The 21,264-nt window shown below is 47.4% G+C and overlaps 2 protein-coding genes across 8 annotated transcripts in view; one reads left to right on the forward strand and one right to left on the reverse strand.

Moving 5' to 3' along the window:
• LOC128342019 (zinc finger protein 345-like) lies at positions 1–21,042 on the reverse strand. Of its 7 annotated transcripts, none has more exons than XM_053288821.1 (7): positions 20,786–21,042; positions 18,319–18,497; positions 12,161–12,765; positions 7,811–7,940; positions 7,454–7,539; positions 7,124–7,250; positions 1–3,341 (listed from the first exon to the last, which is right to left on the reverse strand). In XM_053288821.1, the coding sequence occupies exons 3-7, from the start codon at positions 12,581–12,583 to the stop codon at positions 1,630–1,632; spliced, it is 2,478 nt and encodes an 825-aa protein (XP_053144796.1). In that variant the 5' UTR covers positions 12,584–12,765; positions 18,319–18,497; positions 20,786–21,042; the 3' UTR covers positions 1–1,629. The 7 variants fall into 7 exon arrangements, with proteins under 7 accessions (XP_053144796.1, XP_053144800.1, XP_053144795.1 ...); XM_053288825.1 differs by lacking the exons at positions 18,319–18,497; positions 20,786–21,042 and adding exons at positions 15,805–15,851; positions 16,863–16,932 and having other exon boundaries at positions 12,161–12,724; XM_053288820.1 differs by having other exon boundaries at positions 12,161–12,724; positions 18,319–21,042.
• Positions 20,991–21,264, forward strand: part of LOC128342017 (oocyte zinc finger protein XlCOF6-like) — a 16,406-nt gene continuing 16,132 nt past the window's right edge. The window contains exon 1 of the mRNA XM_053288817.1: positions 20,991–21,262. The gene's annotated coding sequence lies outside the window, so the exon portion shown is untranslated. The remainder of the gene's footprint in view (positions 21,263–21,264) is intronic.

Here is a 21,264-nt window from a genome sequence, read left to right on the forward strand (position 1 = left end):
TGTAAGGAATGAAATGTATTTCACAGTTCTATTTTATTTCTAAAATTGGTTTTTTAAAAAACTTTTTTCTGCTTCACATTGAATTATAATAAAAATAAGGCAGAATCTAAACAAGGCCTTTTAAGACTGTCATACATTCAGATTGTATACAAGGCTTGATCCTGGAACAGCTCCACCATGATATGGCGGTGGCGGGGATGGCTCCTTAAGGGCAGGGGAGGGTGCACTTAGCCCTCTTTTTCCCACTTTTCCCCTGCCGGCACTCCATTTTTAGGAAAATCCATGGGGTGGCAGCGTACCTCCTTGCTGCCCCTTCCTCCTTTCGTCGCCAGAAGTTGTCATCGGCTTTCCTCCTCTTGTAAAAACAGTTGTGGTGGTGGTGAGGGGATGCATTTTGAGCAAGGGGCCAGAAAGGAGGAGGACATATTCCCCATATCTTACCGTGGCAAGAGCCCACGCGGAAATGGGACTAAGGCGGCGGCGTGAGGACTTGGGAGCAGCAGTCGGCAGTGGCAAAAGGGCAGACTCAGGAGCAGCAGCCGCGGAGGCGGCGGCTCTGGGAGCACTGGGCAGAGCAACATTTGGGAAAATCTTCCCATCAAGGGTGAGGCTGGAGTGAGTGGCTGTTCGTGATCGCTGCGAGGGGAGGGGCTGAGCTCCGTGAACGCACGCGCAGTCGCACAGCTTAGCGGGAAGTCAGTTCCCGACTGCTTTCTTCCTGGGGCTCTGTTTCTTGTGTAAATATATGCTTTCTCTTCTGTGAGAGTTTTTTTTTTAAGTGGAAAGTAAATTTTATCCGCTGACAAAAGCTCTGAGCATGTAGATGGTTTCTCTCCTGTGTGGACTTTGTAATGGGAGATACGGCTTGAGTTGCGATGGAAGCTCTTTCCACACTCTGAGCATGTATATGTTTCCTCCCCTGTGTGGATTATGTAGCGGGAGGCAGAGATGTGCACGGAACCAGTCCGTGCACTCCTGGCAGGGCAAGAGGTGGGTTTGTTTTCAATGACAGGGAAGGCGGTATCCACTTGTCAGCCCTTGGCCCACCTCTCCACACACACACACACCCCAGCAAACGGTGCTCTCCAGGAATGCAGGTATGCTGGGCTACATCATTCCTGCTTGCAGCAGGGCAGGGGCTGACCGGTAGGCATCCCCATCCTCTGAAACTAAGGGAAGCAACACCCCCACCCTCCGAAACGGTTTGAACGCTGGGGGATGGAGCCGGTTCAGCGTTCCAGGAAGGGAAGTGACAGGTAATGGGGTGGGGGCTGACAGGTAGGCTCCAGGAAGGGAGCACCAAACCAGTTCCATGCACATCCCTAATGGGAGATAAGGTTTTCGTTGTAGCTGAAGCTCTTTCCGCACCCTGAGCATGTATATGGTTTCTCACCTGTCTAGATTCTTTGATGGACAGAAAAATTGTCCTTCCAACTAAAGCTCTTTCCACACTATGAGCACGAATATGTTTTCTACCTTGTGTTGATTCTTTGATGGGTAGAAAGCGTCCCATTCCAACTAAAGCTCTTTCCACACTCTGAGCATCGACATGGTTTCTCTCCTGTGTGGATTCATTGGTGGACAGAAAGCTGCACTTTCTCATAGAAGCACTTTTCACACACTGAGCACCTATATGGTTCCTGCTGTGTGGCTTTGTTGATGGACAGAAAGTTTGTCCTTCCGACTGAAGCTCTTTTTACACTCTGAGCATGCATATGGTTTCTCTCCTGTATGGATTCTTTGATGGACTGTAAGGCTATAGCCAAAACTGAAGATCTTTCCACACTCTGAGCATGTATATGGTTTTCCCCCTGTGTGGATTCGTTGATGGACAGAAAGTTTGTCCTTCCGACTGAAGCTCTTTCCACACTCTGAGCATGTATATGGTTTCTCTCCTGTATGGATTCTTTGATGGACTGTAAGGTTAGAGATGCAACTGAAGATCTTTCCACACTCTGAACATGTATATGGTTTTCCCCCTGTGTGGATTCTTTGATGGACAGAAAGTTTGTCCTTCCGACTGAAGCTCTTTCCACACTCTGAGCATGTATATGGTTTCTCTCCTGTATGGATTCTTTGATGGACTGTAAGGTTAGAGATGTAACTGAAGATCTTTCCACACTCTGAACATGTATATGGTTTTCCCCCTGTGTGGATTCGTTGATGGACAGAAAGTTTGTCCTTCCGACTGAAGCTCTTTCCACACTCTGAGCATGTATATGGTTTCTCTCCTGTGTGGATTCTTTGATGGACTGTAAGGTTAGAGATGTAACTGAAGATCTTTCCACACTCTGAGCATGTATATTGTTTTCCCCCTGTGTGGTTTCGTTGATGGACAGAAAGTTTGTCCTTCCGACTGAAGCTCTTTCCACACTCTGAGCATGTATAGGGTTTCTCCCCTGTCTGGCGATTTTGATAGGAAGGAAGCTTATCTCTGCCACTGAAACTCTTTCTGTACTTGAAGCATGTATCTGGTTTCTCTCCTTTGCAGACACACGGGGGGCCAGCAAGAGCATCGTCGTGACTGAAGTTCCTTCTACACTCCAAGCATGATTTCTCTGCTGTGTGGGTTCTTTGATGGACGGAAAGTTTGTCCTTCTGCCTGAAACTCTTCCCACTTTCTGAGCACATATACAGTTTCTCCCCTGTGTGGATTCTTTGATGGACAGAAAGTTTGTCCTTCCGACGGAAACACTTTCCACACTCTGAGCATGTATAGGGCTTCTCCCCCGTGTGGATTCTTTGATGGACAGAAAGTTTGTCCTTCTGACTGAAGGTCTTTCCACACTCTGAGCACGTATATGGTTTCTCCCCTGTGTGGATCCTTTGATGGGCAGAAAGTTTATCCTTCCGACAGTATGTCTTCCCACACACTGAGCATCTATAGGGTTTCTCTCCTGTGTGGTGACCTTGATGGGAAGGAAGCTTATCTCTGCCACTGAAGCTCTTTCCGTACTTGGAGCATGTATCTGGTTTCTCTCCTTTGCAGACACACTGGGGGCCAGCAAGGGCATTGTCGTGACTGAAGCACTTTCCACACTCCAAGCATGGTTTCTTTCCTGTGTGGGTTTTTTGGTGTTTATACAAGTTCAACTGATCGCTGAAGCCATTCCCACACATTGTGCATTGATATGTTTTCACTTTTGTATGGGCGGTGTGATGTGCACTAAGGTGTGATTTATTATTTAAGGTGTTTCTGCGTAGAGTGTTGTTACTAGTCTTATCTTGAACTGGAATTGCATAGAAGTCGGTCCACTCAGAAGCTGCCATCTCCTCCTCCTCTGTTTCTTCGGTTTTTCGTCTTGATGCTTCCTGCTTTTTTCTGTTCTTCCTCTGATTACCTGCAGGAATAAAAAGAGAATTTTGGTGAGGGAGGAAAAAAGCCTCAATCTAAGAAACAAGCCCAGACAATGGCCGTGCAGTAAAAACCAAGGAAAAGATGTTGCGGAGGGTCAAATCCTGCCATGTGCTAAGCAGCCTCTGTTGATTAGTATTAAGTCCAGCTACATGCTCCAAAGGATGTAGAGACCAGATAAAAATCAGACAGAAGGATGTCCTAGCCGGTCAGAGGGATCAAACGGCCAAAAGAAATACAGCACACACCAGGTAAGAGATCCAGAAGATAAGTGCTTATATGTCAATGCCAGAAGCCTCCGAACCAAGATGGGTGAGCTGGAGTGCTTGGAAGTAGGAGTGTGCATGGAACCAGTCCGGGGCCATGTAAGAGGCCTCTGGACTGGTTCGGAATTTGGCCGCTCCGGCAAGGTTGGAGTGTGGCTTTAAGGGCGGGGGTAGTACTTACCCCTCCCGCCGCATCCCCCCTCCGGCGCTCGACTTATAAGCAAAGTTGGGGGAGCAGCAGAGTTCCTCCCTGAGTTCCTCCCTTCCCCAATCGTTCCTCCCTTCCCCAAGAGTTCCTCCCTTCCCCAATCGTTGTCTTGAAGAAGGAGAAGCTGGCGCTAAGCATGCACCCGTGCACCTGTTGCCGCTGCCATAAGCGCCGTATACGTCACACACAACGTGTGACGTATACGGTGCGTTTGGCGGCAGGTGCATGCGTGGCGCCAGCTTCTCCTTCATCAAGACAACAATGGGAGCAGGGGCGGGAGGGAGGAACTCTCCCACCCCAAAAACTTTGCTAATAAGTCGAGCGCCGGAGGGGGAAAAGTGGCGGGAGGGGTAAGTACTACCCCCCCACCCTTAAAGCCACACTCCCCCCAGTGCCGGACCGCGCCTCCGTGGTTACATGCACACCCCTACTTGGAAGCTAATGAAAACACAGATATAGTGGGGATAACGGAAACAGGGTGGAACAGTGAGAACCTTTGGGCACGCTTATTCCTGGATATCAACTCTATAGAAAGGACAGGGAGGGGCACATTGGGGGTGGACTAGCACTGTATGTTAAAGAAGGGATAAAATCTAACAAGTTTAGAAAACTTAGGAAGTCCCAAATCCTCCATAGAAACTCTGGGGTTGACAATAGACTGCCTGAAAGGAAAAGTGCTACTAGGGATGTGCTGTCGCCCTCTGGATCAAAACGCTGACGATGACTGGGCATTGCAGATGGAAATCAGGGAGGCATCAAAGAGAGGAGGAGCTGTAATAACGGGTGACGTCAATTACCCAGACACAGACTGGGTAACCTCACAGTCAGGTAATGACAAAGAGGCCAGATTTCTAGACACGCTGGATGACTGTGCCCTAGAAGAGTTGTTCATGGCAGAGTTGTTCATAGGGAGCCATGCTCCTCTGCCAAAGGCCTGACCCGCCAACCAGCAGGCAGCACAGGTCAACGCGGCAGCAGCTTCCGTGGGGGCAGGAAGCCAGCTGCCAGCCCAAACGGCAGGATACATGCAGCAGAGCAGCCTCCCGCCGCCACGGCTCACGAGGAGAGAGAGGACGCCGATGGCCGGGGAGTCAGCGTGGTGTTTATCCTGGCCTCGCTTGGGTTAGTGAATCCTCTATCTAGACTCTGACTGACACTCAAGACTGTAGTGCTGACTGCTAATAAATTGCAGAGTACACTTAGACTATGGGACTCTACTGTATGGCATAGCATCCCCTGGCTCTCCCACCCCCTCTTATTCAATCAATCAATCATCTTTATTATGGTCAAAGACCAGCACAGGCTTTTGTCTAGGAACGGGGGAAGGGGCAGCAGGGAGCTATACTGCCGCCCCAAATGATTTTCAACAAATGAGTGCTGGCGGGGGGGAAAGCAGCGGGAGGGTTAAGTTTACCCTCCCCTGCCCTTAAAGAGCCACCCCACCGGCTGTGAACCACGAACCGCCCCCACCCCCAGCGAACCGGTTCGCAGGGCTTTAGATTGGCCTTTGAACTGGTCCGTGCACAACACTACCCAGAGCGATGCAGGGCCTGCCTTTTGGACCCTCGTCTCTTCCCAACTGTGAAGTGCAGCTGCACAGTGGAAAATCGTTGCAAGCCATATCGGGCTCTGGGAGCCCCCCTGCTGCCCCCCCCCACCAGGGGTGGAGAAGAAGGACTACTCCTGGCTCACCCCCCTGTTTCTTCTCTCTTAAATCCATGAGCCTGTTTCTCTGAGCCTCCTTTCTCTGGTTAGGCTCGAAGCTACTTCAACTAACCCTGCTAACTTGGCAAATAGGCACCTTCCAATGTGGTGATTCTCTTTATTTAGTAGGGGGAGAGTAACTGGTCCTATCCACCCACAGCACAGCATTCCTCCAGTGGCTGTTGCTGGTGTCTGTCTTATGTTTCTTTTTAGATTGTGAGTCCTTTGGGGACAGGGATCCATCTTATTTATTTATTTATTATTTCTCTATGTAAACCGCCCTGAGCCATTTTGGAAGGGCAGTATAGAAATCAAATCAAATCAAATCAAATCAGTCGATAAATAAATAAATTCGGACACTAAGCTAAATTTCCTCCAAGCAGTTATAGGGTTAATATTGTGAAGTGTTTTTGGTAGTTATACTGCTTTAGCTGACTCTGTTACTCCCTTGTACTCCTTACCTTCAAATAAAACCTTCTCTGTTTTTGAACTTCAGCACTCTCTCTCTCAGTCCTTTTTCCTGCCACCAAAGCTTTGCAAAAAATTATTCTGACATAGAACTGCTCCACTCTGAGCTAATTTCCCCACACAAAGCCCAAACACAATTTTGGGGTGTTCACTAATCATCCCGGGGCAGTTCCATTAACACAGCATAGCATCTCTCCCAGTGGCCTGTAGGCTTCCAGCGGCATCTGTTAGGCCACTGTGTGAAACAGGATGCTGGACTAGATGGGCCTTGGGCCTGATCCAGCAGGGCCGTTCTTATGTTCTTATGGCTATTGCTGGTGCCTCCCTTGTATCTGATTTTAGACTGCAGGTCCTTCTGTTATGGGAACCATTGCCCCCTTTTGCTATGTAAACTGCTCTATGAACTTTATCTAAAAACAATTGTTAAAACACCTTAACAACTGCAGAGAGTCTTATTAAAATTATTTGTCATTGATACGGTGCAGAAAATGAGGCACGCTACAAAATCTGGAGAGTAACAGGGGCCCCTTTAAACCACTAGGTGCAAAGTCTGAAATCACCTAGCTGCACCCCTGGCGACTCGGAACGGGGCCTTTTCTGTAGCTGCTCCTGGCCTATGGAATGCACTCCCAGCAGATATCCACAATATTAGGCTCCCTGTTGACCTTTAAGAGAGCCCTAAAAACGTACTTGTTTGGCCTGGCCTTCCAAGATCTTTAAATTGTTTTTTAAAGTGTTTTAATTAGTTTTAAATGGTTTTTGAATTTTTAAAATATTGTTTTTAGCATTGTGTCTTAAATGATGTGTCTTTTTATATTTGTTGTACCCTGCCCAGAGCCTTTGGATGGGGTGGCTTATAAATGTAAATAAATAAATAAAAATGTGGCACCCCACCGTAGTTTCCTGCTGGCTCTGCCCCTGCGTATGTTCACAGAACACGGTGGACATTAATAGTTACTCATTCCCAGAGACCTCCCGCGGGTGGAGAGATCTGCACCCCTAGAAAGATAATAGTTTCAGAGCTGTTAAAATACCATCCCTTCAGTGCACTGATTCAGACCAACAGCAGCAGCAATTCTTGTCGTTTGTATCTATCAATCAATGACAAGGATGGAGCCTTACCCAGCCAGGCCAGATGCCCGGAAGTCTCCTCCATGACTTCCCTGTGGAGAGCCCTTTGGCCTGGATGCAGCAGAGCCCACTCCTCCTCGGAGAAACACACAGCCACCTCCTCAAAGCTCACCGGTCCCTGAAAGAAGAAGAAGTAATGAGTTTCTCCTTACAGATAAAGTAATGAGGTGGCTGGAGGTTCTCCTGCAAGACCCAAAGCTTTGTCAGTGGAGTTCAAAGAGTATTTAGTGGGCAACAACAACAGAAGCTAAAGGAAAGAGAAAGTTTCTCAGACCGACTCTGGCGGCCCTCCGACCACTTCTCCATTGATTTTCCTCCTACCTGATCTGGTGATGGCCCAGCAACAGCTTCTGCTCTGCCATAAAGAGGAGAAGGCCTAGAATGAAGCCTGAGGGTCATTTCACCACCTGTGATGGAGACAGAGGAGGGGTGGGGAAGAGGCTTGATCTTTCATAAGCACTTTGTATTTCAGTCCCTGAATGAAGACAGTTCAAAACGTTGGGCACAATCCAAAGCTCTGGTTCAAACACTGTGTGAAGGAAACTCTTTTGTAACATGTGGGGCTAGAGAGAATCAGCTCCCCCACATGGGGTTCAAGGGGAACATGAGTGCAGCCATGGATTTCAGGCACACTCAAGAAAGAGAGGCCAAATTGAAGCAAGGTCCACTCCTCCTTACCCATCAAGGTGGCAGCTCCATCTCCCTCCAGCATAATCCTCCTGAAATTCAGCCTCTGCCTGGTGGTGTCAGACGGAGCCTCTTCTGCCCCAGGGAAACCAGACACCGCTTTGGCAAACATCTCTTGCATCTGAAAGCAGTAGAGGGCATCCCAGATAGGTAAGAGGAGAAATTAGGAAAGCAACTTATTTATTGACTCTGTGCTTGCAATCCCCCACCTTCAGCAGAAGCACTCCCAGGGCAACAATAACAAAAACACAGCACAAAACACAAAGATCAAAACAGTCACCTCAGGAAGCTGACTAAAAGCAACTTGGATGATGTTTTTAAATGGCCTGGGGAGACCAAAAGGGGTTTTGCTAGGTAGTGTATAAAGCCATGAGGCAAGAGCCCTATTGAGACACTGGGCAGGTTCTAACAATCTATGTAAAGGTAAAGTGTGCTGTCAAGTCAATGTCGACTCCTGGCAACCATAGAGCCATGTGGTTGTTTTTTTGGTAGAATACAGGAGGGGTTTACCATTGCCTCCTACTGTGCAATATGAGATGATGCCTTTCAGCATCTTCCTATATCGCTGCTGCCCAATATAGGTGTTTCCCATAGTCTGGGGAAAATACCAGCAGGGATTCGAGCCGGCAATCTGGCTTGCTAATCAAGTCATTTCCCTGCTGTGCCACTAGGTGGCTACACAATCGGTGTATTGGTAGTTTAAAGGGAATCTCAGATTCCTAAGATCTGCATACTTCTGTGGAACATGATGCAAGATTGTGGAAATTACCAGGAATCACCAGTTCATGCCACAGGAAACTGTGATATAGCTAAGATTATCAAACTAAATTTTAATCTGGATTGAATCAGATTCTCCTGCTGTAAGAGGCACTTTTCTGTTTATTCAGCAGGGGGAGAGCAACTGGCCCTATCCATCCCCAGCACAACATCCCTTCATAACTGTTCCTGGCGTCTATCTTATGTTTCTTTTTAAGATTGTGAGTCCTTTGGGTTCAGGGAGCCTTCATCTTTATTTATTTTTATTAGCTTACTTTCCAGTAGGCTTATGAAATCATCCAGCATTTTGTGTGTGTGTGTCCCACCCCTCAACTTTGCAACGCCTAGACCAATATGAACCAAATTGGGTACAATTGTAGGGACACATAATGACGCCTCAATGGTGTAGTTTGTGATGATGTCATCCACCCCAATTCAAGATGGCAGACATGTAAATATTTGAGGTGCAAGTGGGCTAATTTATGAATCGCCTAGCCGATTTGAACCAAATTTGCTGTAGGGACACATAAGGATGCCCCAATGGCGTAGTTTGTGATGATGTAATCCACCCCGATTCAAGGTGGCGGACACGTGAACGTTTGAGGTGCAAGTAGGCTAACTTGTGGAGCTTCTAACCAATTTGAACCAAATTAGGTACAGTTGTAGTGAGTGACACACAAGGACACTTCAATGGCATAGTTTGTGTTGATATCATCCACCCCAATTCAAGATGGCAGATGCGTAAACTTTTGAGGTGCAAGTGGGTTAACTTGTGAACCGACTAACCGATTTCAACCAAATTTGCTACAGCTGTAAAGGCACATAGGGACACCTCAATGGTGTAGTTTGTGTTGATGCCACCCTCCCCGATCCAAGATGGTGGACACATGAATATTTGAGGCGCAAGAGATCTAACTTGTGGACCTCGATTTGAACCAAAGTTGGTCCACTTGTAAGGATAGTGAAAGGAAAGTAGTCAGATTAGTTCTTACTAGGACAACTTGTTTCTCTTTGTAAACTGCTTTGGGAACTTTTGTTGAAAAGCGGTAAAGAAATATTAAAGACGTACATATATGTACCTGGCATATATCTATTTTGCTTTATGCAGATGATGCAGTTATCTATCAAGAACTCCTATTGGCCTCAGAAAAATGCTGAGTGCATTAAATCTGTACTTTAAGAAGGAAGGTTTGGAGATCAATTTTCAGAAAACCAAAATAATGGCTTTTGCAAGGAGACCTAAGATTTGCACTTGGAGGATTGAGGGACAACTTATTGAACAGGTATTATTTTTTAAGTACCTAGGGATAGTTTTCCATGCTGGAGGCACCAGGAAGGCCCACGCAAATTATGTAGTCTCCAATGCTCAGAAAAGCTCACTCGCCATTTTACAGTACTTGCGATCAAAAGGTGGCTATTACTTACCAGTGGCTTTTATTATTTAAAGCCAAGTCATTGTCCCAACTACTTTATGGAACGCAGTTGGGCTCTTCCTCAAATAGAAGAGGAATGTGTGCAGTAAAAATTCCTGAGAACTGCTTTGGAATGTGTGCAGTCAAAATTCCTGAGAACTGCACTTAATACCCCAAGATCTGTTTCGAATGCTGCCATCCGTTTGGAGACTGGCTTTATTAGGGTGGAGGCCAATGTTTGGATTACTATACTTTGCTACTGTCTTAAACTAATCTATCATCCAGTTGGCCTGGCTCCCCTAATTTTTCAGGATGATTTCGGCTCCAGGTGGATCCAGTCTATTGAGGCTAAAATAGCTATTCTGGGCCTCTCTGTTACAATCTTGTCCAAATTGGGTTTTGATCAGGCAAGGCTTCTGGTTAAACAACAAGTTTTTGATTCTGAATGGCAAAATGACCTTGGGAAGGTCTCTAAATTTTATGTCTCGGAGGAAAGAAGATACCTAGTTTCCACAATGAGTTATTTTACTTGGCTGGAATTTATGAGGTATAGGAAAGCTTTTACCATGGTTTGTTGCCATTGCTTACCCTCGGCGGTCCTAGAAGGGCGCTACAGAGGGGTTCCACTTGCTGATAGACTTTGCCCTTGTGGGCTGGATCAGGTTGAAACTATCAAACATGTTTTATTATTCTGCCTGTTCTATAAGGATATTCGTGAATCTTTCATCATACCTTTGCTATGTAAATTCCCTGGTCGACAGGAGCAATTTTATTGTTCCTTGTTGCTTTCGGACTCAGAGTTTGTTATTACATCTAATGTTGCTAAATTCTGTGCTGCTGCCATAAATATATGTCACCGGATGGTTAATAAGGAAATTTTATTGTTTTAATTTTTATTATTACTATGTGCACCCCTGTTAACTGGGCAAAGAGGCACCTTTTACCGTGGTGATTCTCTTTATTTAGCAGGGGGAAAGTAACTGGCCCTATCCACCCCCAGCACAGTACCCCTCCAGTGACTGTTGCTGGTGTCTGTCCTATGTTTCTTTTTAGATTGTGAGCCCTTTGGGGACAGGGATCCATCTTATATATTTATTTCTCTGTGTAAACCACTCTGAGCCATTTTTGGAAGGGTGGTATAGAAATCAAATTTTTAATAATAATAATCATCATAATAATAATAATGTTTCCAATATTGTAAATTTTTAAAATTAATTTTAATTTTAACTGTTCCAATCATATATACTCTATTTACTGCTGTATAACTGTAATCTTTTACTTTTGTTTTGGCTTGTGGCCGTAACATTAAAGATTCTGATACAAGTACAAAATGAATGACTGTACCTGGGTTTATTTTAAAAGTGAAACTGGGCACAGCCCTCTGAAATGTGGGATACAAATAAGGAAGTGTACTGCTGAACATGTATTCAATGTAACATGTGAAATAAACTGTACCTGGGTATAGCTCTATACCTGTGAACAAGGTACACAGATCATACAAATGTTGAACACAATGTGTGAAGAGGGCTAAGGTGTTGGGTGAACCTTCCTGGGGAAAATATTCTGTAGATGGAGTCCCACAGATACAACAGCCATTTGAGGACAGCAGAGGTGACTGTGAAGTTCCTGGGCAAGTAGAGCCGGAGATACGTCCCTCTCAGCCGCAGAAAGTTAATGATAAGAGCAGTTTGACAACGGAACCAGCAGGCCAAGGGGGACAGTGGGCTCTCCCTTGCTGGAGGTCTTCAAGCAGAGGCTGGTCTGTGGGAGATGCTTCGCTCTGGATGTTCTGTACTAGATGGGGGCTGGACAAGACGCCTCTGACTCTATGATTCTTGCTCCTGTATGTTCCTACATTCCCATGCTCTCTGCGACTACCATAGCCAGCACAAGGGTTTTGGTCTTGGCAAACATGGAATCTCTGCTGCTGGGAGAAATATGCATCTGGTTCCACCTGCATCAAGATCCTCACCGTCCCTGGAACTTCAAAGCTGCCTATAAGTGTCTTATGCTCCTACAACGAGGGTTCACCCCACATATTCAGAACCGCGGCCTAGCTGGGTTGGGAGCTCCCTCCTATGGATGAGTTCCCCCAAAATTTGAGCAGGGATTTTTATGATTCTGTCCTACATGATGTCCACCCCTTGAAATGACAAGGATAAAATGCTCTCACCTGCTGCTCTTCCTGCTTCTTCTCTTCTGCCTGGCTCAGGAGGAAACCTTCTGCTAAGGCTACTGCCTGGGAACTGGTCTCTGCTCCACATTCTCTGACCCAGCTCCCCAGCTCCGGGGGCAGGACAGTCAGGAACTGCTCCAGGATCACCAGGTCCAGCATCTGAGCTTTCGTGTGTCTCTCTGGCTTCAGCCACTGACAGCAAAGGTTGTAGAGTTGGCTGCAAACCTCTCGAGGACCCTCAGCCTTCTGGTACAGGAACTCCCTGAATTTCCAGCACTGGAAATCTGTGTTGGTGGTGACGTCTCCCAGGATCCTCTGCATGGTTATTTCCTGATTCTTGTCTCTCCCAGCCTGGATGGCTCGAGGATCTTTTTCTGTTCCCTTCCACAATTCACTATTTGCTGGGGTTTGCAAATCCATATTCTCTTGGAGCTCAGTTCAAGCTCTTAACATGGCCCAAATTTCTCCTTCTTCTGATACTACATTAATTCCCAGGGCAAGAAGAGTCATTGCTTAGTCTCACAGGCCAATGAGTCTTTGTTAAGGTAGATGCTGTAGTTTCTAGACCAGAAAATAATAAATATGCAGAACTCTGCTTCTCCCTGAGGGAAGCGAAACAAATCTCAAGAATCACAAGAGCCACAGAACAACACAAGTATACTCAGGAACATTTTCTCTTTCCTTTCATCTTTTATAAATCTCAAGCTGGAGGAAGCATTCCACATTTCTGGCTTTTAATAGCAGCCTCATGTTAAGAGTGAGACATATCACATTGTCATTATAACCAAAAATTGTGGCCATGGCAACTATGGCTTATATTTGGGATTTGGCTCAAGGAATTGATTGTGAAATAGGCGGCATATGAGAGCTGGGTTTGAGAATGATCTTTGTCAGGATTTCTTAACCTTGGGCCCCCAGATGTTGTTGGACTATAACTCCCAGAAACCCCAGACATGGCCTTTGTGGCTGGGAATTCTGGGAGTTGTAGTCCAATATCTGGGGCAAAAGGTTAAGGAACCCTGATCTATGTAAACTTTTCCCCTCTTTTAAAAATATTTTATATCCCACTCTTCCTCTAAGGAGCCCAGAGCAGTGTAATACATACTTAAGTTTCTCTTTCACAACAACCCTGTGAAGTATATTAGGCTGAGAGAGAAGTGACTGGCCCAGAGTCACTCAGCAAGTATCATGGCTGAATGGGGATTTGAACTTGGGTCTTTCCGGTCCTAGACCAGCGCTCTAACCATTACACCACGCAAGGATAAGAAATGGCTTAAGAATAAAAGTTTGAGGAGTGACTGCAGCAGTTTGTTTTTGTCCCCTTTGCTGGGGTGAACTTTATTTGGCAATTTCTTCCTTTGTATTGTGACTTTTGGGAAATTTGGGGAAACAATTAAGCAAGGGAACCAATAAGAGAAGATATTTATAGGAGAAGAATAAGAGAAGGGATTTAATCAGCCCTTGTGTAAAATTAAAAATAAATCAGTGGACCCATCTCCTTCAGATAGCACACACTTAATGCCATCTCTGGGGAATGCATATTTCCTGAGTGGCCCCAGGCAGGATACAGTTGTCTGTTCATATGGAGTCTATGCATCTGAAGCAACCAGTCCACATACCATCCACACAGAATGGTGCAAGGGACTTCGAAGGCTATAGGCCAACTCCAGAGGACTATCCACATCCTGAGGGCTATAGGCCACCTCCAGCCTCAAAGGCAGGATGCCTCTGAGTACCACCAGTTGCAGGGGAGTAAGAGCAGGAGAGAGGGCAGGCCCTCAACAACTGCCTGTAGGCTTCCAGTGGCATCTGGTGGGCCACTATGAGAAACAGGATGCTGGACTAGATGGACCTTGGGACTGATCCAGCAGGGCTGTTCTTATGTTTTTAAGGTCATCTAGTCCAACCCCCTGCTCAGTGCAGGAGAGCCACTGTGAACAGACAAATCGGGGACTTAGGTCCACATCTGAGACTAAGTCTGCCACTGGCAACCACCCAGCTCCAAGGCAGTGGCAACACTGGAACTAACTATAGCATAAGATACCATCCAAATATCCATCTAGCCTGAATAACTCATCTTTTAAGGGCATGGCCCTCAATAGCTCCCATTTCCCAGCAGTTTGGAGCCTGAGTGAACACAATCTGTAAGGTTTCTTTTGTTAGGGGAAGCCAGAGGAAGTGTTCTGTATAATCCAAAGGTTCACAGTTTTCTGTTTGATTCATACAGCTGACTGACACAAAGACAGAGCATTCCCAGCTTGTTTCCCATCGCTTCACAATGTAGAGCCTTTTCATGGAATCCCATTTCCCCCCTTGACTTGCTGGGATGGAGGTTTCTCTCTCCTTTTTTCTCTGCCTATGGACTTGGAATGGGGCCTTATACAGAGTTTGATTATTAGTCATTTAGTCTGGGGCTATGAATTCCTGTTGATGGCCAGGGACTCAGGAAGCATTTTTTTCTGTGTCTCAAGTTTTCAGGAAGGGGGAGCAGACTGTATGCCTATTTTCTTTTGTTCTCTCCTCCATTTTTAGAGACAGATCTCTCAAAAGATGGTTATGACCTCAGACAGAGATGTGTTTTCTACTCTGAGCCTTATTTTGTGTCTGTGCATGACACTTACTCTCCCTCCAGTCTGCAAACTATCTAACCCTGGCTGAACTCAGAACAGCCTCATGTTTAATTAGCTGACCGACTCTGCACAATTGCCTGGGAGTAAATTCTAGTGAATTTAATGTGACTCCCTTATGAGGAAACACACTCCGAAATGGGCAGCTGAAACTCCATGGCTGCTGCCAATCAGAATAGACACAGTACAGAGATAGATGGTCTGATTTAGTATACTTATTTTCAGGCATATTAGTGGGGGGTATATTTCCAGAAATAGCTTTGCCCAGAAGCTCTGCCCATGGGATCTTCAACGTACAACCTGTGCAAAGAGGTACAAATTTGCACACAAGTACAGTTACTCCCATATTTTGTTGAATGCACACATAGCAATGTCATTCTTACCTGTGTCCTGCATTCTTAGGGGCCTGTGCCAGCCAGGTGCATGTTTAAAATGAACTCAGGTACAGTCATTCACACAAAAACCTGTACATGTGTACAGACACTGATACAAAGTAATATCTGAATTGGGCCAAAGTGATCCACCCTACTGTGCACAGACGTGCTAGTCTTTCTGCAGCCAGGTGGGCTAACCAGTCAGCCCAGAGCAGAGCCCAAACCTAGCCTTCCGGATATCCTAGCTTTCTCCTCCATGCAGGGAATGTTCCTTGGCACCCCTATGCACTGCCAAGAGGGTCCCCTATGCACTATAGAGGGTCTCTCTGCCAAAGAATGCAAATATACCATTCCCTTGCTGAAGCATGATAGGGAGGGAAAGTGGGAGAAGAGCAGAGCAGCAGGAAGCTTGCTCTGGGTCTGGGAGGTCCCCAGAAATTAAGATGCCCATGAGTCCTCAGATCAGCAAGAAAAATCCTTCTGTCAGGAAATGCTCCACAGCTACTGCCTTGCTTTGGTTCTGCAGGACGGGGCAGATAAAAAGAGAGGTCCCCTTGGAGGGGGCTCGAACTGAGAGACGAGAAGGGTCGCTTCTTCCTACTACCCCATCCGCCTCTTCCTCCCATGATTCCTTCCTCACCTGCAGCCGCAGCACAGCAGCTCCCTCCCAGGGTCCTCAAAGTGCAGCTGGGGTGCAGCAGCAGAGGGATTCCCAGGGACATGAAAGAAGGAAGTAAGGAAGGCAAGGCAAGCAGAGGCGTAACGATAGGGGGGCAGGGGGGCACGTGCCCCGGGCTCCACCTGCTAGGGGGTGCCAAAAAGTACCCCCGAAGATCCCCTGCCATTTTAGGGGGGGGTTGAGAAAAAAATTTTTTTTGAGTGCACTGCAGTGGTCCCCCCTCCCCCGGTCCCGGCGCCAGCTCCGGCACTGGGCGCCGCCGCCGCGTTTGCCGTTGGTGCCTGCTTTGCAAATTGCAGCTTCGGCGTCGGCAAGGCAACTCTCTTAGTCTGTCTCTCTCACACACTCCGAGTCCGAGAGTCCATTGAGCTGGCCGGCCGGACCTCATTTTCAGCAGAGAGAGCTCCCCTGCCCGCCCTTCCCCTCAGCTGCTGTTCCACTTCCTGGGGCTTGCTTTAGTTTCTCCCCCACTGTGGGATTGAGCTGCCGGGTAGCTGCGAAGGAGGGCAATCTCTGAAGACATGGTAAGCTCGGAGGGGTTTTATTCTGATGATCAAACAATGCTCTGACTCAGCATAAGGCAGCTTCGCGTGTGTGCGTGGAATTCTTTGTTTTCTTGAAAACGTCACATCTGGTATGAAGCAGCACCCACCCACCCAAAGGATGCTTAAGCACCAGTGTAACATCATGTATACGGCTACTCGGAAGTCAGTCCCACGTGTCCAAGTGAGTTCCGCTCCACTAGCAAATGTGTAAATGTCTCCCTACCGTGCCAGTGCTTCTGCTGTCCCTGTCCCTCGCTACTTTTGCATCTTTCTCTTCGACTGTTGCCGAGATTTGGAGGAGGGCAAGAAGCACAGCAGAAACGGGGAGAGAAGGAGGAGTGGGATTGGAATGGTTGCTGGATATGACTAGGCAGACAAGAATGGTCTGAACAGGAGAGTGGGGAGGAAACAAGAGAGAGAGAAAAAGAGTGACTTGTCTAGGACAGACTTCGCCCCTCTTCCTCGCTCACCAACCGCAATGCTTTCTCTCCTCCTTTCTTCTTGGGAATCTCTTCTGGGATTATATCAGCGCTCTCTCCTGCGTTCTCCACTTGGCGCGCAGTCTCCCCCTCCAGGGAGCCCCCGATCCACCAGCCGCGACTAATAGAATGCGCGCCATGCAGAATTCCGCGCACAATGGGGAAGCCGTTTGTGAGCAGGCTCCTTCTGATTGGCTGGCTGGGGCGTTCCACACAGCGGGGGGTGGGTGAAGGATAGCGGCTTCAGGGAGCGTCGCGCAACATTTAAGCTTCTTTTTTATATGTTTTAGCTTGCATTTTCCCCCTCGACCTGATTAGGCTTTTACTGTATGTAGCCTTAATCAGGGCTCAGCCACATAAGCTCCTGCTTTCCCCCCTTGGTACAGGTGGGAAGTACAAAGGGGGGCAGACGAGAGTGACTCCGAGCGTGTGCAAATATCTTTTTCTCGCCAATGGGGAACCACCGCCAATCTCCTCGTATCAGAAAGGCTTTAGAAGCGCAGGACACGAGGGTGAATATGGCAGCAGCAGGAGGAGACCTGAAATCTGCCCGCTCCTGAAATAAACAAATCCATTTATTGTTATGTAGGATCAGAAGACCTTAACCAACTTCACAGGTTTGTTGTGAGGAAAAACCTAAGTGTGTAATGTAGTATGTATCATTATTCATTGCATCATAATTCTGATGTTTGAGATATAAGCCAACTTCACAGGGTTGTTGTGAGGAAAAACCTAAGTATGATGTAGTATGTATCATCATTGCATCGCGCGGGGGGGGGGGGGGGCAATTTCAGTGCTTGCCCCGGGCGCCGTTTTCCCTAGTTACGCCTCTGGCCTCAGCTCACTCGCTCGCAGATTCCCAATTTTGCTGCTTTTAAACATGCAGTCAAAACTTACTTCTTTCAGAAGGCTGTTAGTGACTGGGGTTTTGTCTGTAATTCTCTGTAGTTGAGGCTCTGTTTTTATTGTGAAGCTTTTTAATGTTTTTGATGTTCTCGCTTTGGCACTAGAGGGAAAAGGGGGGGAAAAACCTCCTCCACTCCCTGCTCAGTTTGGCGCCTGCTCTGTTGGCGTCTGTTTTGGCACTCTGGATCCCATGCCCAAGATATCTCATTATGCAAATATTCCAAAATCCGGGAAAATCCCAAACCCGCAACACTTCTGGTCCCAAGCAGCCCGGATAAGGGATACTCTAGTGTGTGGGGCTGCAGTGCAGTTCTCCGCCACATCACCCACGTATATACTCTTCTCTCACCTAGGCTTAATTCCTGTGGCTTATGGCTAGGGAGAGAGAGTATTCATACAGTACAGTATCCTTATAGATGCAAAAAAAATAAAACTAAATAATAGTTGGTAATATTTCCATGCTTGAATGAAGACATTCAAGAGTGTCCAGTTAATTATATTTTAATAGCCATTAACTGTCAGAAACTTGGTTTCTTAAGACTTACCCAGGCAGCCCTCATGATGGAGATGCGGAAATGGTGTTTATGTACTCCCTCTCTCCGGAGTCCAGATACTTCAGATACTTCTATCCTTCCCAGTCCATACAGCTTACAGTTACTTTAGGTTGGTGGACACAAGCTTCTTGTGCTGGCCTGTGGGTGTCCTAGAGGGAAAGTACTCTCCTCTTGGAGAGGAGAGCTGGTCTTGTGGTAGCAAGCATGAGTTGTCCCCTTAGCTAAGCAGGGTCTGCCCTGGTTGCAAATGAAAGGGAGACTAGAAGTGTGAGCACTGAAAGATATTCCCCTCAGGGGATGGAGCCGCTCTGGGAAGAGAAGGTTTCAAAGTTCCCTCCCTGGCTACTCCAAGATAGGGCTGAGAGAGAGTCCTGCCTGCAACCTTGGAGAAGTCGCTGCCAGTCTGTGTAGACAATACTGAGCTAGATAGACCAATGGTCTGACTCAGTATATGGCAGCTTCCTATGTTCCTATGACACTCCCTGCATGTCATGGTGTGCTGCTGCACCCAGCTAGAATGGCCAGAGGCCAAGGATGCCTTAAGTATATTTATGTGAATGAATCAGCAGTCCGGATTGTTGTGAATACGTACTTGTTTTTGCAGCCTTGCTTTGCCTAACATGCAGGCGGAGCTAGGAGTGCTTGTCTCCATTTCGGAATATTTTTTGGGTTTCTTGGGTAAAAGACAGTGTGAGCACCAGGAGGGCAAATCAGTTGTACCTTCAGCACTATCGGATGTCTAATCCACAGGACATGGCTTAAATCAAGAGATGTGAGATTTTCTTACATGTCTTAAATACATCACTTGGACATGAAAGAAAGAAGAATAAAACTAAACTATAATTGCTTCTTTCATGCTTATGGTAACACACACTATGTGCGTTCTTTTATCTATAGTGGCACATAAGGGACATCTGTGCACACTGCCATGATACTGCTGCACAGAACAAAACACATTCTGCACATGGATGAAAAAAATTAGAAGGAACATTAGTGAGGGAATGGGGATTCCTGGAAAAGAATATGAGATGGGTGGTAGGGGCCTCTGGAAGTTGAAACTCAGGGCTGGGAGCACTGCTTTTACTTGCTCAAAGATTCCATCTCTGGCATCATCAGTCACACAAAGATCTTAAAGGGAGGGCTGGCAAAGGCCTTTATTTCCCTTCCCGAGATGCTGGAGAGCTGTTGGGAATAAGTAATACAAGCTAAGATGGACCCTAAGAAGCTGTCTCAGTCTATGGCAGCTTCCTGAGTTCAAATGTTCACACCACCAAAAAGGAAAGTATAGTGTGCCGTCCAGTTAGGGTTGCCAACTGTCGCTCATTACGCAGGATGTCCCTCATTTCAGGGATGAAATGTTGGTCCCTATAGGGACAGCATTTGTCCCTCATTTATTCAATAGCATATAATTCAATTACAGATACATCAATGCTACTCTGGCTCTTGATTAGCACTGCATACACCTCACCTCCCTGCCCAGCCAGCCCTCCCAAACTTGTGTCCCTCATTCTTGCAATGAAATGTCGGCAACCCTATGTCCAGTCAATGTCAACTCCTGGCGACCACAGAGCCCCGTGATTGTATACCGCCTAGAGATGTTTATATCAGGCAGTATAAAGGTAAAGTTGTGCCGTCGAGTTGGTGTCGACTCCTGGTGACTAAAGAGCCATGTGGTTGTCTTTGGTAGAATACAGGAGGGGTTGACCATTGCCATCTCCCACGCAGTATGAGATGATGCCTTTCAGCATCTTCCTATATCGCTGCTGCCCGATACCGGTGTTTCCCATAGTCTGGGAAACATACCAGCGGGGATTCAAACCGGCAACCTCTTGCTCCCAAAGCAAGTTACTTCCCCGCTGTCTCAGTTAAATTAAATGTGTAACTCAGAGAGCTGGTCCTAGAAAATTAACAGAGAATAGGATTGAGTGAAAAAATTATTGGTTGTGAAATCATGGGTGAGAAGCCAAGAAAACTAAGAAGCCTGCGAATGGAGAAACCATGGGGCTGGGTGGGTGGGTTCTCCACTTCACAGGCACAGTCCAATACCTTCCCCTGCTACAGAGCCCTCCACCAGCAAGCTGCGACTCCTTCCTCACAGGCCTTTCCCAGGGCAACACTCTGCCCCCTAATGGCACGAGAGCGGTGTCTACGCTAACCTCTTCCTCCCCTTGAAGCCCCCAGCCAGACCTTCTCTTTCTTTCTCCCAAACGTCGATGCATCCCCATTTAACGGAGACCGAGATCTGCCCGGAGAAACAGGCTGCCGGTTTTGCAGGAAAGAAGACAGACTCTGCCCCAAATGGGACCTGCTGGGAAGGATCTCCTGGGTGGGAGGGCGAGCCCCACATCCACCCACCCCCGCTGCTGCCACCTCCCCGCTTCGCTGCCTCCATGCCCTGCCTGGTTATCTATCTCTTCCCCCACCTTTCCTGGCTTGTATCTCCTTCCACCAAACGCACTTTGCGCCTAACAGATCCGGGCGAGGGATGGGTGGGTGGTGGTACATCATAAGATCTTTGGAGGGTTGCAGACCGAAAAGAGTCTTTCCATGCAGGAAGGCAGCAGAGCCGGATCTCCCCCTTAGGCCCCTCTCTAGGAGTCTGCTCTTTGCTTTTAACCCTTACTTAGAGTGTCTCTGATCAGGAAGCAGGAAAGGGGGAAATCTGTCCCTCCTCCTCCTCCTCTTCGTCTCCAAAGCCGGGGAGAAATAGAGGGAGGCTACTGCTCGGGAGATCCCTGCAGAAACAAGAGACTGACCGGAAGGCGGTTCTCTCCTGGTGGGGGCTCTTTTCCCTCCGCCCCAGGTCCTTCCAAGCCCCCGCCCCCCGTCTTGCCTTCCTTCCCGTCCCTGGGAGAGTCACTCTGCTCTGCTGCTGCACCGCACCCCAGCTGCACTTTGCAGATCCTTGGAGGGAGCTGCTGTGCTGAGGCTGCAGGT

The sequence above is a fragment of the Hemicordylus capensis genome, chromosome 2 (assembly GCF_027244095.1).
Source record: "Hemicordylus capensis ecotype Gifberg chromosome 2, rHemCap1.1.pri, whole genome shotgun sequence".
NCBI lineage: Eukaryota > Metazoa > Chordata > Lepidosauria > Squamata > Cordylidae > Hemicordylus > Hemicordylus capensis.